Here is an 18423-nt window from a genome sequence, read left to right as displayed (position 1 = left end):
CCCACCAGTGGAAGATTTGATACCCGACGGTGGAGAGGACCAACAAGAGGTGACTGATCCATCAGTCACCCCAATGAACCCAGACATTACCCTACACGGGAAAGAAGGGCTCCATCGAGACTTATTGAAGAGATATAGTTTAAAAAAAAGGGGAATGAGACAATACAGACATATGGTTTTTCTTGGACATTTTCGTGTTGTTACATTGTCAATATTTGTTTTAGGTTGTTAATATACAGTGGGGCAAAAAAGTATTTAGTCAGTCAGCAATAGTGCAAGTTCCACCACTTAAAAAGATGAGAGGCGTCTGTAATTTACATCATAGGTAGACCTCAACTATGGGAGACAAACTGAGAAAGGTTGCCACACACTGTTGTTGGTATGTTGGCCCATTCCTCCATGCAGATCTCCTCTAGAGCAGTGATGTTTTTGGCTTTTCGCTTGGCAACATGGACTTTCAACTCCCTCCAAAGGTTTTCTATAGGGTTGAGATCTGGAGACTGGCTAGGCCACTCCAGGACCTTGAAATGCTTCTTACGAAGCCACTCCTTCGTTGCCATGGCGGTGTGCTTTGGATCATTGTCATGTTGAAAGACCCAGCCACGTTTCATCTTCAATGCCCTTGCTGATGGAAGGAGGTTTGCACTCAAAATCTCACGATACATGGCCCCATTCATTCTTTCATGTACCGGATCAGTCGTCCTGGCCCCTTTGCAGAGAAACAGCCCCAAAGCATGATGTTTCAACCACCATGCTTTACAGTAGGTATGGTGTTTGATGGATGCACCGCGGCCGGGGTTCTCTGGTATGCACGGGCGCGTCACTCTGCCCGGCTCGAACGCCTGGGGATTCCCTCTGTTCCCCGCGCGTGCGTAGTAGTGCGCGACGCTCCGGTGCACTGCCAGGACCTGGGATTCGCGGTGCGCATGCGCCGCCTTCTAACCACTCGGATTGGCCCACAAATTACATGTGACTCACCCTTTGACCTTCAAAAGGTCCTACAAGCAGATCTTGCGGTACTCCCTTGAGAAAGCGTTCTATATACACCCTGCATCTGACCCTCCTACCCCTACACCTGGTAAGTGCATGTCTACCCATTACGATATAATTACCACCCTATTGGGGGCTATACTTAAGATGAGGCACTCACAGGTAGACGTGCTTATCTGCGTCTTTCGCACATTGCACCTTATTGACAGCTGATTTTGGCGCTCAGGTATTAGGGTTTTAGGGTGGGTCTTGTCCACCTTGGTGTACTGTCTTTGTGCTCATAATTTTTCTGTCCTAATGTCTATCTAATATCTGTGTGTATTACTAAATAAACTTTTGATTTTTTTATGCATATACCTAGCAGAACTCCTTTTTCTCCTGATACTATATGTTATAGCGAGTGGGTATATTTTGTTGCTAAATGGGCTAATTTTAGCCATTGTTCCTGACGTGAATATGTCAGAGAGGTTCTTGTTGCTACCGTGTGGATATTACAGCTGTGATCATATCGACATCACGGGTGTGTCACAGAATTTTATACCATTGATTAGTGAAGAAAAAAAAACTACATTTTTACCATCAAACTGTAAGATTGCCCAAGATTTTACATTTTCACATTGTCACAATATTTCTACTGAATGTAGCAATAACCCATGTGTGGATGTACAGTACTGCTTATCCCTACGGAGAGACTCGGGAGGACTGGAGCGCTATTCGCCTCCTAGAGCACAGATTTTCCTAGAAGAGTTTGTGGACTCCATATACATAGCCTCTATTTGCTAGAAGAGAAGAATTCCCCTCAATTGACCCAATTTTGAAAATTATAACCCATTGGGAATTTATTTACAGGTGTAGTGACGATTTTGACTCAATTTGTATATTCCAGAAACAAGCAATAATGTTGCCAAGTGAAAATTATGAACTGCCACTGTAGTGACCAGTATGCTGTAGTGACCATTACATTGCAGTCACCAGTACGTTATTCCCAGCCCTTGCTTCTGGTGGTATGCACCCATAAGTTAGGTGGGCTGTCATCGCATCAGAAATGCCAAACATGGATGCTATATGTGCTTTAGGTACACTGTGGGGCTCAGAAGGGAGGGGGACATTTAGATTTAGGAGCACAAAATTTGCTGAATTTCTTTTGGCAGGTGAGGAGCCACTTTGCTTGTATAGAGCCTTTGTACTTCCCCTATATTTCTGTCAACAGATAATGGATCTGAGTGAGGACTTGCTTTTTGGTGGATTGAGTTGAAGCTTTTATCTGGAACATTTTACATAACGTTTGGGATCACATTTATCTGGTGCTCTACGCTGAGAACTTACTTTGGGGTTTCCATATAAATCTCTGAGAGACGTGATTCTGATGAAACCACCAAGGGATCCATTCACTATAATGAGGCAGCAGAGTTACTCTGGACTCCGTCTGGCCTCTGCTCAGCAATGTCCTTCTTTTCAGAACTGCACAAAACTGTGTCCGATGGCACTTTTGTGCACGACTAAAAAGACGGAAACCACCGGATCTTAGGTCCTTTGGGGTCCATAGTTCCTCCATCAGCCTCAGTGTAGGGAATCTTCCGACAGGGGTTCTGTCTGAATCACATATTTCAGAGATTTACACGGAAACCCCAGTGTACATGCTCAACGCAGAGTGCAGGGTAAATGTGATGCAATAAAAACTATTTTATAGAAAAAATAAATATTTTTGCATCACTTTATTCTTAGAGCTATAACTTTTTTAGTTTTTTGCTGATGGAGCTATATGATGGCCTGTTTTTTTGCGGGAAAAATTACGCTTTCAGCGGTACCATGTTTATTTATATCTGTCTTTTTTATCACGTTTTATTCCATTTATTGTTTGGTGGTATGATGATAAAGCGTTGTTTTTGCCTTTTTTTATTCATCTTTGGTGTTCACTAAAAGGATTAGGTATCTGGACAGTTTTATAGGTCGGGTCGCAACGACACAGTGATACCTAATATGTGTTCTTTTATTGTTTGTTTTTTTTCATTCAAATATTTATTTAGAGATACAATATTATTTGATTTTTTATTATTATTTTTGATTTTTTTTTTTAAATATTTTTACAATTATTATTTTTTTTTAATTTTTTTTACCTTTTTTGAACTTTTTTACCTTGTCCCACTATGGGACAATCATTTTTTGCAGGCTAAAGCAGCATCCCCATACTGCAGAAACTCTCAGCTCTGCAATGACAAACAAACTTGCTCATCATGCACTGGGCATGATGAGCAAGTTTTCTCGGTACGGTGACCCTGATGTCATCATGTCAACATCGGGTCACCTTGGCAACAATTGGGACCCCGCGTTACGCCGTGTGGACTTAGAATCAAAGGCAGAGGGGCTGTCAGCCCTCTGCCGGCTTCCAGAATGTTGTGATCATGTTCAATTGCAGCATTTCGAGGGTTAAAATCTTGGGAGCGTTCTGTGACCGCTCCTGGCACTTAATACTGGCTGTCAGCTGTCATAATCAGCTGACACCCGGCAACGATCGCCCACACCCACATACCACCCCCCCCCGTGTGCATGGCCAATCGCAATTACGTAATATTCTGTCCATAGTCAAATAGGCCCAGGGCACATGGACAGAGTATGTCAGAAAGGGGTTAATAATCATTATTGTAGTATTCGGTCACTATGTAGTGGTAATATGTTTCCTCTGTATGGTATTATTCCATCACTATGTGGTAATAATATGTGGTCTGGTTATGGTGTGATGGTATTTGTTCCATGTATGTATTATTTGGTCACTATGTGGTAGTAATATGTAGTCCGGCCATGGTGTAATGGTATTTGTCCTTGTATGTGGTATTATTCAGTCACAATGTGGTGGTAATATGTGGTCGGGTCATAATCTGACGGTATTTGTCCCATGTGTATGATATTATTGGTAATTTTAAAAAATGTATGTGACACATTCCCTTTAAGAAAAATAAATAAAAATATACCTAAAAAGAGTACTGGATATTTTAATAAATATTTAATAGGTTACAGTTGAGTAGGGCCAAAATAGTCTAACTTGTTGTCGTGGCAGCATAAAAAGTATTTTGGCCAAAACAAAAGTTGATGGCTATGTATGAGATATGGTGTTCGATGGCAGCTGTTAATGTGTGATTGGTGAGGACGTGGTGCAGAAGTATAGTTTTTCCAAGAGAGGGCGGTGGGACTGTGGATGGTTTGAGGGGTGGAGGCAAAGCTATGGTGGAGCCTGGATAGAGTCTCAAGGGCCCCAAATTTTTTGTCAGTATAGGGCCCTGAAACTCCTAGTGGCAGCCTTGCTGCCAAGCCTGCTAGAAGCATTATCTGGTATCCAACTGACCAAAGTGCTTTGCCATGCCTGTCTGCAAAGTGGGACAGGAACCTATGTGCGGTGTATGGGCGTGCTTCTCGTGCTCCAGCAACAGGCATAGTTGCACCTGCCCAATATCCTAGACATCTGCGTGCATCATCAATAGCACTTCCACTTCCCCGTACCTTAACGTACACCTTATGCATTTTGTAATTGCTAGGACTGTTAAAACCAAGTTTATTTTTAATAAAAGAAAAAAAATGGTCATCTGCCGCAATCAAGTTCTTTTTGGGAGTTTACTCCACCATAGTGTAACTGAAAGATTGCAAAAGTGTATGGATGATAATTTCTTCAGTTTTATAGATCACAGAAATGTACCCAGACCACGTAAACACTGGATGCCTAAGAAATGGAACCCTACAAAAATGTTAAGAGCTTTTTCTCAGTTTTAGAGATCACTGATAGGTTCCCATACCATGTAACATTGAATGACTAAGAAAAGGATGACTACAACATTTTTAAATGATTTTTCTCAGTTTTAGAGATCACAGAAATGTTCCCAGACCACATAACACTATATGGCTGAGAAATGTAACCTGACAACACTTTTAAAAACTTTTTCTAAATTTTAGAGGTTGCAGAAATTTTTCTAGACCACGTAACACTGTATGGTTGAGAAATGGAACCGTGCAAATTTTTTAAAAGGTTTTTCTCAGTTTCAGAAATCACATAAATGTTCCCAGACCACGTATCACTGTAAGGCTGAAATATGTAACCCTACAAAATTTTTAAAAGCTTTTTCTCAATTTTAGAGATAACAAAATGTTCACAGACCTCGTAACACTGTATGGCTGAGAATTTGAACCTTAAAATTTTTTAAAAAGCTGTTTCTCTGTTTTATAGATCAGAAGAACTATACGCAGACCACAGAACACTGTATGGATGAGAATTGGAACCCTACAAATTTTTTAAAAGCTTTTTCTTAGTTTTAAAGATTACAGAAATGTTCCCAGACCATGTAGCACCGTATATTAGGAGTCGAGTTCCTGCCGCTGCACAGGGGGAATCTCGAGCCGTGTCTGCTGCGGTCTCCCATTCTGCATCGGCCGCAGTGGAGCCTGCTCAGCGGAGACGTCGGTCCCAGCATCTCATTGAATCTGATACTGTGCAAAGGGTTACTGCTGCCTCTCCAGGCTCTGCTATTGTACCCTGCACTGGTCTGCGACGAGCAGGCTTTTCTGGGAGTAAGTCTTGCTTTGCACACATTGAGCCTGTCCAGAGTAAAATCCCTCAGTGGAGGTCTAGGGTCACATGCTCAGGTACTGCAGCAACTTCCATTGGTCCTCCAGGAAGGCCCTGTACCTGATCAAGTTCTGTGGCAGCCTTCCATTGGTCCTTCTAGGAAGGTCCTGAAGTTGCTGCAGCTATAAAAGGTTCTCATGACCGCACGCCCATGCGCTAGTATCAAATATGTACGAGCTCAGCTCCAGTGTGGTTGTGTGTGTGTGGTCAGGGACCCGGCTGAAATAAGCCCCTAGAATGCTGGCACCTCCAGCGAGAAGTTTTTGTGTGTATGCAGTCAGGGACCTGGCTGAAATAAGCCCCTAGAATGCTGGCACCTCCGGCGAGGAGTTTTTGTGTGTATGCAGTCAGGGACCCGGCTGAAATAAGCTCCTAGAATGCTGGCACCTCCGGCAAGGAGTTTCTCATGAGTGAATTCAGGGCTGGCTAATGGCCATTAGAATTCCGGCTCACCCGGAGAGGAGCTGCGTGTTCGTTGGACTGCATGACCACTGTCGGCTCTACTCAGTAGCTGTGTTCCCTGTGAGCTAAACAGGGCACAGCGTTCTCTTTACTATGGGCTCTGTGAAGTAACAGAGTTCGTTTGTACTAATTTGCTTTGCCACCTTGCTTAGCAGCAGGATCTTTCCTGCACGGTGGATCCCGGGTTGCGAACGCACCTATCTCATCCAATAAATATATTCGGTGCCTTCCGCCAACCCTAACACCGTATAACTGAGAAATGGAATCCAACAAAATTTTTTATAGATTTTCCTCAGTTTTAGAGATTGCAGACATGTCCTCAAACCACATAGCACTGTATGGCTGAGAAATGGAACCCTGCAACATTTTTAAAAGCTTAATCTCAGTTTTACAGGTTGCATAAATTTACTCCACACAATACGGAGAAGTGTGTGACTGAGAAATGTAGCCTAGGAAAATGTTTCAACGATTTTTGGGTATATTATATAGCACAAAAAAGGATCTTAAAGCACATAATAATTGATGGATCATGATATATATAATTTTTTCAGCCTCCACAAAAAAATCTGTAGCTATATATTTGCCTACGGACTACACAGCTCTGTTTACGGACTGTATTTTTTCTCTCTCCCTACTTCTACGACTTCCTCTCTTCTCCTTGGCTAAATGCACATTGTATTTGATACAAACAGCAAAGCAAACGATTAGCCCTTAGGAGGGCTGTTAGTATGATGACTCAGCTTCAGGCCTCTGATTCATTATTCTATCCACACAGGCCTAGTGAACTCTCTCACTCTAATTCAAAGTGTCACAGAGCTGTGCAATGGCATCAGTGTGCCAAGCCAGGAGCTGCCTGTTCTTTTATAATCTCTGATGATGTCACATGGCCAGCCAATCACAGTAGTGCCCCAACCAAGATGGCTATAGCATTTCAGTGACTCACAGGAAATCCCCTCAAGCTTATTGGCTGCGAAACATGCACCAAAGATGCGGGGCGGGGATTCGAGTTTGAACTCAAGCACCGCCCATTGCTCGCCAAGTAATGAGCACATCTGAGCATCGGGACACTCAGGTGATAACTGAGTATCAGCGATCACATTCGCTCATCCCTAATCATTAACTGAACAATACTGCAGCTAGTTGTCGGCTTTCTGTATAACTTGCCCAACCCCTTCAATGTCTTGGAAGGATTTTGAAATAAATGATTCCATTGTAATGAGATATTTTCAACTAAGCAACTTTATTGGCATTCAAGAAACAGTGAAAGTTTTCTAGTAATAAACTAAAGCAGTGATGATATACAACAGCACTCACATCATGACTCAATATGTGGTGGTAGGTCACTTCAAAGACATATAATAGATGCCATCGTTGGACAATCATCGTTGGACAACCCTTACAGTTGAAAATTACTAGTAAAATAAAATAATCTCATATATCACACTGTGCATACAATATCTTTATCCAAATGATCTCTGATGAAATTTTATATCAGATAACCTAGCATCTAATTAGGATCCTTCATTTTGTAGTCAAATTTTACAAATATTATAGTACACATTAATAAGTTAGGTTCAATTATTGGCCTTAAAAAGGTATTAGAATATCTACTGATAAAATTTGGACAATTCTTTATGCCCAAATGTCAGTCTGTCTCTATCTATCTATTTATCTATCTACTGTATCTATCTATATTCTATCAATCTTTCTAATATCTATCTATAAAGTCTATATTTAAATATATAAATATTTAAAACAACATTAAATCTTCACTTTACAAATCCAACTTTATCTTTATCCCACCAATTTTTCCACCAATTGTTCCGACGGTAGGACACCTAGACATTCAACCTCTCACAACCTATATTTTTCTGCCATGGGTGTTTATAACCATTTGAATCTCCCACTTGGATAAATATATCATATTTTAGATTAGATAAAAAGCTGTAAATAACAAATAAATTACCACATCACTTCAACATGTCATCTAATACATATTATTCAAAAAAAAGTTTTCTGCAAGTCTCTGGTTTCTTAGAATCTGTTTAGGGGTTCCCTAAAAGAGCTGCAAGCTGGAAAGAGCTGTCATTTTATCGGAGGAGTGAAAAACTCTGCTTAAAATGTACCTGTCATTTTTATTTCAGAAATCAATGGTACATATGGAAATAAGCAACTTTGTAATATATCTTTATTAGTGATGAGTGAGTATACTCGTTGCTCGGGTTTTCCCGAGCACGCTCGAGTGGTCTCCGAGTATTTGTGAGTGCTTGGAGATTTAGTTTTTGTGGATGCAGCTGCATGATTTATGGCTGCTAGCCAGCCTGAGTACATGTGGGGGTTGCCTGTTTGTTAGGGAATCCCCTCATGTATTCAGGCTGTCTAGCAGTCGCAAATCATGCAGCTGCTTCAACAAAAACTAAATCTCCTAGCATTCACAAATACTTGGAGACCACCTGAATGTGCTCCGGAAAACCTGAGCAACGAGTATACTCGCTCTTCACTAATCTTTATCAAAGAAATCTTCTTTCTCCTCCAGGACTGATCAGTCATTCTGATAATTATCATTTAACAGGTAAAATCTCTATTCGGTAAATACAGACTTTACATTAGTGAGATAGAGATGGCAGTTGCTGCTGATAAGAATCTATGTGGAGAGGAGGGAGGAACCAGAGGAAGAGCTCCTCCTACTTCCCCATCCGTCCTCCATAGAATCTTATGAGCAGCAGCTATCATCTCCTATCTCAGTAATGTAAAATTCTGTCTTTGCTGAATACAGAATTTCCCTGTGAATTGAGAATTTTGAGAAAGAAGCAGATTTCTCTGATAAGATCTATTACAAAGTTTCTTGTTTTATAGTGCACTATTGAGTTATCAAATAAAAACTAAAACACAGTTCAACAGTTACACTTTACCCTTACATGCTTGCCAATGCAGCAGACAAAATAAGTAACCAAGCAAGCAAAAAAAATAAAATTATTATTTGCAGAAGAAAAGCAAAATAAAAGTTTCCTGCAAGTAATAAGGTCAGAAAATAAGGGTGGAAGGGACACCCATCTATAGAAGTTACATACCCGTATATGTATATACAGTATATAGTATATATGTAAAACGCGCATCATTCTATAAAATTAAAGTTCTAGAAAATAAATTATATAATCTGATTTAAGCTTAAACTTACTGGCCTCTTAATGTACTTTGAAAAGCTGTAATGTGTCAAATCCTGAATTTCACAGTATATGAATATCAATAAAATGGGAACTTTTCCAAATGTGTCTTCAAAATGGCCAACTTAAATTTAATGACAGTTTGTACTTGTTTTGAGATTAAAAAAAAAAGTGTGTGATACATTTTGTGTATTTTAGGGGGATATTAGCTATTTGGGAACATTTTGAGCAGACAGAAGAGTGTAACTCCCCAAGCACAGAGATTTCCAACATAGATGTACAGCAGATTTACAAAGAGGCATATTGTTACTTGGGTACTATTTTACTAAAGTAAATGCTCATCTGGGAAATCTCTTTGAAAACGAAGCTACTCTTTAAGTTCTTGTTGTAAAATCATCACTGCTAAAGCTATAGATAGAGGCAATTGGAATAACGTAAAGCTTGAATATTGCAAGTGAAGGCTGATTCACTTCAACAATGGTGCCCATGGCTGGAATGGTGTTTAGATTTTGAGCTATGGCTGCTGGACACGAATCCTCCCTTGTGATGGTGGTGATGATGTCCACCGTGAGAAGATGATCCCGAATGTTTTCCCCCAGTGCTGGAGTGCAGGACAGCTAGAAGGAATAAATGAAATGTTTGCTGTGAGCAAAAATGTTCAATTTTCTTTTGTTTCTGAAATCAATATATACTGTAGATGCTATGTCAAGAATTAAAATATATCACGAATGTATACTTACAAATATTCACGTGACCCTCAGAACACATTCTGCAAAATAATTGATAATGAATTATAAAGTATTCCTCTAATAACAAGGTCACTTTCTACAAAATATACAGGCCATCTAAAACTGAAAAACTGAACACAAGTCCAGGTAACTATCTACTGTAGAGAGATTTCCACAAAATAATTCAGAAAACTGAATAAGGCTATAAATAATAGCATAAACATATGTGATACAAGTGTTGTGCATTGCAAAGTTTTCTTCCAGCTGGAAAAGCCAATAATGGATGGATAAAATACATAAATGGGTTTGGCTTACAAACACTGGTGGAAAATACTGATTGAAACATGCAAGTGTAAAAGTGACCAAAGAGGTTTCTGCTTATTAACATTTATCATTAGAGATGACCCAATCGATTCAATGCAAATCAAATTCATATTGAGATTTTAAGAAGTCACTCAAACAACTTGCGATTCACACTGTTTGAACTGACTAAAATGGCTGTTGTCATTTCACACATTACAGAATAAAGCACAAGCCAGAGATGGCTTACAAGACCTAGGGTGCTACCAGGTGGATAGCTCCATGATGGCTTGCAGTTATCACATCACATGATATGGCACAACCATTCAGGAACCACTATCGTAGCCTCTAGAAAAATAGAGGCAGGGAAAGCAGCAGCCATTTTGTGGTGAATATGAATAGTAAAGGGACTTTACAGCACATGGCTTACTCATATAAAAAGCAAAGAACTTCATAAAACATCTTACAAATTGCACAGATAGCGTGTGGCAGCACAGCAATGAAGAAGATTAATGCGTAAGGAAGAGGATATGGGTTACCATCATTATGGTAAGATCACATTGACATTACTAAGGCTATGTTTGCGTTAAAGAGTTTGAAATAGGTTGGATACCCACCTAGGAGTCCTCAAAGTTGCATATATGTCTTTTTAGGACAATTGGAGAACTTTTGTTTTGAGGTCAATTAAATTTTTTGGGACAACTTCACAAAGCTGATGAATTTGAACTTCAAAAGATTCACTCATCTCTGCTTATCAATGATCCAAAAGATGGGTTATAAGTGTCTGATCACTTCCACTGCTTGAACCCACATTGATTATAGCACCACTGGCACCATGTGCCCCTTTTTAACGGAATTCATTCCATGCCTAAGGACTGGGTAAGGTAAACATGCGCAACCGCCACTCCAATTGTAAGACACAGAATTAATTTTTTATGGTGGTCCTAGCAATCAGATCCTTTCATCCATAATATGGATAGTTGATATATTTTGGTTATAGTAAATCTCTTTTTTACGTTACTGTTCTTTTCTCGTAAATAAACTACATATGGCAGTGCCATATTAACATTATAGTCACTTTTGTAGTGCAATAACCTACCTGCTTTCTTCTCCTTCCAGCATTTTCTTATAAGTGGCGATCTCAATATCCAGAGCCAGTTTGACGTTCATCAGCTCCTGGTATTCTCTCAGTTGGCGAGCCATGTCCTGCTTGGCCTTCTGTAGGGCAGACTCCAGTTCCGACAATTTGATCTTGGCATCTCGGACAGCAGCTTCACCACGTTCTTCAGCCTCTGCGATGGCAGCTTCCAGGGCAGCACGCTAGAGATAAAGTAAGATAAGCCTACAACCTGCAGTAACCACCGATTGACCAAACCGCTGCACGGCCAGCTCTACCCTCACCTACTGTATCCTCACCCATCCCTTGTAGATTGTGAGCCCTCGCGGGCAGGATCCTCTCTCCTCCTGTACCAGTTGTGACTTGTATTGTTCAAGATTATTGTACTTGTTTTATTATGTATACCCCTCCTCACATGTAAAGCGCCATGGAATAAATGGCGCTATAATAATAAATAATAATAATATTACTGTTTCTATTGCTCTAATATTTTCCTGCATCAAATATAATAAAGTTCTTCATAGTAAGAAGAAATGTATTTGGCTGCAAATGACATTATTTCATGGATAGATCCTAACATATACATTTTTAATAAGGTTCTGTACCTGGGATTTAGCACACTCAATCTCTCCCTTGAGCCTCTGGATTGTTCGGTTAAGTTCAGCGATCTCATTCCTGCTGTTCTGCAGGTCATTGCCATTTCTTCCAGCTGCCATGCGTAGGTCCTCAAACTATATGTGAACATTGTGGAGAAAAAAAACACGTATGTACAGTATCTGAACAGATTCTTAGTGGACTTTGCAGAAAAATCTTGTACAGTTCTCTACCAACAGACATTATTAGAGATTGGGAGTCTGGTCCACTCTTCCAATGAGCAGCAAAATATTTGCTATATAAGGACAAAAGCTCATCCATCCAATTTGAGGCTCATACTGCAGGTCAGCCCTGATAATAAGCCATGGTTGTATATTCCAGCAGCACATTTTAAATATTATCCAGATTCTCATTACTTATTGCTATTCCAAATTGCTCCACATCACCCAAATAGTGGAATATTTAAACTTGCCCACAGTAGCTAGGCTTCCTTCATCTAGGGCCAAGATATAATCAGTCCCAACTAATCTAAAAATTATAGAAAGTTGTCAGCTGAAACTGACGGTATAAACTAGGAACATAGCCTCATAGAGGATATAGCCCTATTAAAATCGTACTGTAAAGGTACCGTCACACTAGACGATACCGCTAGCGATCCGTGACGTTGCAGCGTCCTCGCTAGCGATATCGTCCAGTGTGACAGGCAGCAGCGATCAGGCCCCTGCTGTGCTGTCGCTGATCGGGGCAGAAAGTTCAGAACTTTATTTGGTCGCTGGACTCCCCGCAGACATCGCTGAATCGGCGTGTGTGACACCGATTCAGCGATGTCTTCACTGGTAACCAGGGTAAACATCGGGTAACTAAGCGCAGGGCCGCGCTTAGTAACCCGATGTTTACCCTGGTTACCATCCTAAAAGTAAAAAAAAACAAACACTACATACTTACCTACCGCTGTCTGTCCTCCAGCGCTGTGCTCTGCACTCCTCCTGCTCTGGCTGTGAGCGTCAGTCAGACGGAAAGCAGAGCGGTGACGTCACCGCTCTGCTTTCCGGCCGCTGTGCTCACAGCCAGTACAGGAGGAGTGCAGAGCACAGCGCTGGAGGACAGACGGCTGTAGGTAAGTATGAAGTGTTTGTTTTTTTTTACTTTTAGGATGGTAACCAGGGTAAACATCGGGTTACTAAGCGCGGCCCTGCGCTTAGTTACCCGATGTTTACCCTGGTTACCAGCATCGTTGGTCGCTGGAGAGCGGTCTGTGTGACAGCTCTCCAGCGACCAAACAGCGACGCTGCAGCGATCCGGATCGTTGTCGGTATCGCTGCAGCGTCGCTAAGTGTGACTGTACCTTTAGAGTTATAATTGCAGTCTCCGCTCTGCAGAAACTGAAGTTCAATCAGTTATGCTAATTATAGAGCTCGGTGCACCCTTGGTGTGGCTAAAAAGCTCAAAGACCCATTCCGCCCACTGGATTTGCATGCCCTACCTCCCTCACTGGTGAGTGACAGCACTGAGCTCTCTCTCGGGAGACAGTGCTCTCTTCAGGAAAGCCAATGCTGTCAGTGGGTGGAATGGTGCACTTAACTGTTTAGCTAACCTAATAAGTATGACTGATTTAACTTCAATTTCTACAGTCAATTGTAACACTAAAGTTGTGATTTTCATAGGAGCTATATCCCCAACTAGGATATGTGAGTCATAGAATGTTAGAGTTGGAAGGGACCTCCAGGGTCATCATGTCCAACCTCCTGTTCAATGCAGGATTAACTAAACCATCTCAGACAGATGTCTTTCCAGCCTCTGTTTAAAGACTTCCATTGAATGAGAACTCACCACCTCTCGTGGCAGCCTGTTCCACTCATTGATCACCCTCAATGTCAGTTGGGCTGACAGACTACATTTAAAGCACAAAATGACAATTTCAACTAAGCCCTCGGAGCACTCATGGTGATGCCAAACAGGTCAATGCATATTTTCACCTACTTATTTTCCATTTTCATCTTCTGTGATTGATAGTTCTGGTTTTACAGGGACCAGATAAGGTTGGAAATAGCTGGAAAACAATAACCTGGGAAGATGCACAGAAGTGCTTATCCACCACAAGGGTGCACAGAGGGCCTGTGCTTGATTTTAATGGTCATTTTGTGAAGACATACTCCTGTTGAAGTTAAAAGCTTGTAGAAGGCTTGTTGGCATTCCTTCCAGGATCCCTGAAACAAAGATATTTGGTACCTCTCGTAAACTTACCCTTGACTGGTACATAGCTTCAGCTTCAGCTCTGCTCCTGCTCGCTATCTCTTCATACTGAGCTCTGACCTCGGCGATGATGCTGTCCATGTCCAGATCTCGGCTGTTGTCCATAGACACAACCACTGATGTGTCTGAGATCTGAGCCTGGAGCTGAGCAATTTCCTAAAGTGTTTTAAAGAAATATATCTTTAAAAAATAAACTAAATAAAGTGTAAATGTACATTTCTAGAAAGAGTTGTATGGAAAATATACAATTGAGGTTTCTTACAGCATCGTATAGAGTTCTTAGGAAGTTGATCTCATCAGTGAGGGAATCTGCCCTGGCCTGAAGTTCAGCTTTGTTCAAGAATGCAGCATCAACATCCTATAATAAAAATATCAAATAATGGTATAATTATCCTGTATAATGCATGTGTTGTACATCCATATAATGGATATTACAGTTAAACTAGAAAACTGTGCACACTCACTCTCTTAACAGAAACAAATTCGTTTTCAGCGGCTGTCCTCCTGTTAACCTCTTCTTCATACCTGAAGAATGAAAATCATTTTATTTAATGGCTTATATACTGTACCTTACAAAAATGATATAATTAGCACCAAGTACAGGGGTAAACACTGCCTTCCTTGTAATTATATTATAACACAATGCAATTTCCAAAAGAAGATCTATTGAAAGATTATGTAATGGCACATACCATATAAACAGTACGTAAAGTTTTTTGAACTAGAACTACAGGAGCAAATTATTTATATCCTTTGATCTGTGTGGGAAATGTAATTAGATCTTATAACAGGAGCAGAAGGATAAACTCAAGATCTTGACGATATTGGTAAGTGTTCATATAAGCGTTCGCTAAACGGATTGTCTCAACATGATAAATGGTTACAATTGCAAATTGGTGGTAGAACCAATTAGTGCTGCTCTGAAGCTGGTCGGATTGTTGGATCCAGACCACATTCCGTATCCCTGTGCTCTTTCCATATTGCAAAGGCAAATTTGCCACTTTTAGCAGCATTGGAGAGCGTGCAGCGTTCAGACCGGTGACTCGATGATTCCATTGGCCCAAGCTGTAAGAGACAATCTTCAGGAACACATCACGCTCCAGCACCCTGGAAGCGGAGAGCCTGGAAAACAGTGTGTTGTTGAAGATTGATCTTGAGAAAACTGTAGAAGATCAACTTTGAGTTGAATTTCTAGAAATTCACAGGCACCCATGAATTTGATCACTTTTTTATGAGGATCACAAAAAAACAATGCCTTGTGTCATTTCACATACTGCTGAAGCATGAGCGAGGCAACCCCTTAATACCCTGCAGTTATGGCACCACATAACTGTATCACAAGTGATCAGGGGGGCTATCACAGCCTGTATATGATGAGATGGGGGACCAGCCAAGGAGAGAAATGTTAGGCTTGGACAGTGTAGGAATAGCAGGTTATTCCACACAGGCATAGAAAAAGGCCTAATCTGAGTCTGGTGTACTATAATTAGAATTTATAGGATAATTTAATGATATTTGGAGTCATCTGGATTTTTATCTCTTTTACTTTTCTGCATTTTGAAGTCATTTTGTAGGATTTATGTCACTTAAAGAAGATAAATATGCTCTCCTAAATGTATATAGTAATAAATTATTTCTTTCTGCTGTTCTCATATTAGATGGCAACAACCTGGTGCATTTTGCAAAGAGTGACCTGAGTATCACACATATGTAGTAGTGATAAGATCATACCGTCTTCTTAGTTCTTCCACTGTTCCCTCCATGTTATTCCTTTCTGCTTCAAGATTAGCCTTCTCACATTCCAGGCTCTCCAGTTGTCTCCTGAGGTTACTGATAAAAGCCTCAAATAGAGGTTCAATCTGGCACCGGGCTGTTTTCTGTTCTTGTAGAAGAGCCCACTTGGTCTCCAGCATCTTATTTTGTTGTTCCAAAAATCGAACCTGTAAAAAAGTATACAGAAAAAAATGAAATGCAACTGTGATAATAAAACGCTTGGCTTTCTATGCAATATTGTATTACAGGAAAATCTCTAAAAGCCACCTTTTTCACAAGACTGTTCCTTTATCTAAACCTACAAACTGCAAACTGGTCATTTCCATTGAGAGTACCATCACTTTACATAAACATTTTGTTGGTCATCTCCATTTCAATGCAAGCAATTTTTCATCCAGTATTCCACATATTGATGTCTATAACATTGGAAGAGAAAGAATTTGAGAACCTGAAACATTTCTGCTTGAGCCTTAGAGAGATTTCATGAATCCTTTGAGCACTGTTTTTTTTTTGTTGTACCCCTTCTCAATTTAAAATGTTTAATACTTGAAGTAACACATTTCTAAAATCAGAAGGCAAGTGTTGGTGAATACTGAGCCAGAAAGACATTTTTTTCCATTAAGACACACAAGCGTACAGAGAGGTCAAAAAATACTCTGTTGTAAAAAAGTCACAGTAAATAAGCAAGTGCTAGTCAAAAAATGAAAAAATACAGGGTATTTAGTTAATACGTTTTTTTGCAAAAAAAAGTATGTTAAGCTGCTTCACCAATCGCCAAGGTATATCCTTAATAGAGCAGTCCTGTCTAATGTACATAGTCCCTATCTGATGTATTTAAAAACCTGATCATCGGTATAGTACCTGTGTGAACAGGGTAAATATCCATGCAGAACTTGCAAGATGGAACAGCTACAATGCAAATGGCCCACAGAGGAGTGGTGGACTCCCTAGTCTTGTAGAAACAAGAGAACAATTATAAAACCAAAAACACATAGGCTACTTGCAAAGTGAACAAGTCTGTCTGTGCACTTTTGTGTCTTCAAGTTCTTTGGTGGTGTGAACAGGTTTCTACAGACTTGTTCACTTTGCAAGTAGCCCATGTGTTTTTGGTTTTATAATTGTTCTCTTGTTTCTACAAGACTAGGGAGTCCACCACTCCTCTGTGGGTCATTTGCATTGTAGCTGTTCCATCTTGAAAGTTCTGCATGGATATTTTCTCTCTGAACCCTGTTCACACAGGTACTATACCGATGATCAGGTTTTTAAATACATCAGATAGGGACTATGTACATTAGACAGGACTGCTCTATTAAGGGTATACCTTGGCGATTGGTGGAGCAGCTTAACATACTTTTTTTGCAAAAAAACGTATTAACTAAATACCCTGTATTTTTTCATTTTTTGACTAGCACTTGCTTATTTACTGTGACTTTTTTACAACAGAGTATTTTTTTACCTCCCTGTGCGCTTTTGTGTCTTCAAGTTCTTTGGTGGTGTGAACAGGTTTCTACAAACTTGTTCACTTTGCAAGTAGCCCATGTGTTTTGGATTTTTTTCTATTAGCAGACTATCCAGTAATGTTTTTTCGTTCTACTTCTGAGCCAACATGGACATTCAGATGAACAATGTGTAAAACATATTTTACCATTCTAAAAATGATTTACTGTAAATGTTTGACTATTTGGATCTTATCAATAATAAAAAGGAAAATAATTAATAAAATAAGCTGTAATCATGCTATATATTTACTGATCCAAGTTTTGTCACATTGAATGTCAAATAAAAGTAATGAGGTTTTACCTTGTCAATGAAGGAAGCAAACTTATTGTTCAGACCTTTGATCTGATTCTTCTCTTCAGTCCTCACTCTCTGTATGTTTGGGTCAATCTCCAAATTCATAGGAGCCAGGAGACCCTGGTTGATGGTGACAGAAGTGATTCCGCCACAGCCAGATTGTCCTCCAAATCCATGACCACTGCCACCGATGCCAAACCCAGATCCATGTCCGCTCTTTCCTGAGTGGTGACTTCCCAACGAGATCTTATGTCCCTTGGATCCAAAACTATGGGCGCTCTTGCTGCTGAAGCAATGTTGAGTCTTGTGTCCATGGCCCGTGTGTTTGGAAGAGTGGGATAAGATGCTGCGGGAGCTGGAATGTTTGGGTAAAGCTACGGAGCAGGAGCTGAAGTGCTTGTGTCCAGAGGAGGCATGGATGGAGTGATGAGACATGATGGTTCTTCTTAGTAAGGATGTAAAGTGGAGCTGCTCAGTCCCCTTTAGATGGCTAATAGTGTTGCTTGGTCTTTTTATACATACACTGGGTGTAGTCATAGAAATATAGCCTGTCATTAATGCATGTGACTCTGGCTTGATGGCATCAGATCCTCCTTGCTTCATAGGAAATAAAACATTCATTTGCTTATGATATAG

The 18423-nt window shown here is 40.4% G+C and overlaps 1 protein-coding gene across 1 annotated transcript; it reads right to left on the bottom strand.

The window, feature by feature from the left end:
* Nucleotides 1-11351: 11351 nt before the first annotated feature.
* Nucleotides 11352-18222, bottom strand: LOC138672312 (keratin, type II cytoskeletal cochleal-like). Its single transcript, XM_069760260.1, has 7 exons — nt 17794-18222; nt 15952-16160; nt 14685-14745; nt 14483-14578; nt 14212-14376; nt 11979-12104; nt 11352-11576 (listed from the first exon to the last, which is right to left on the bottom strand). The coding sequence occupies exons 1-7, from the start codon at nt 18220-18222 to the stop codon at nt 11352-11354; spliced, it is 1311 nt and encodes a 436-aa protein (XP_069616361.1).
* Between the last annotated feature and the right edge of the window lie 201 nt (nt 18223-18423).

The sequence above is a fragment of the Ranitomeya imitator genome, chromosome 3 (assembly GCF_032444005.1).
Source record: "Ranitomeya imitator isolate aRanImi1 chromosome 3, aRanImi1.pri, whole genome shotgun sequence".
Lineage (NCBI taxonomy): Eukaryota > Metazoa > Chordata > Amphibia > Anura > Dendrobatidae > Ranitomeya > Ranitomeya imitator.
This window is presented reverse-complemented; position numbering and strand designations above follow the sequence as displayed.

Coding starts and splice junctions, on each gene's coding strand:
- LOC138672312 (XM_069760260.1), bottom strand. CDS start 18,222: ATGTCTCATCACTCCATCCATGCCTCCTCTGGACACAAGCACTTCAGC. Junction 16,161..17,793: donor TTGCTTCCTTCATTGACAAG/GTAAAACCTCAT, acceptor ACTTTTTTACAG/GTTCGATTTTTGGAACAACA. Junction 12,105..14,211: donor AAGCTATGTACCAGTCAAGG/GTAAGTTTACGA, acceptor GTTCACATATAG/TTTGAGGACCTACGCATGGC.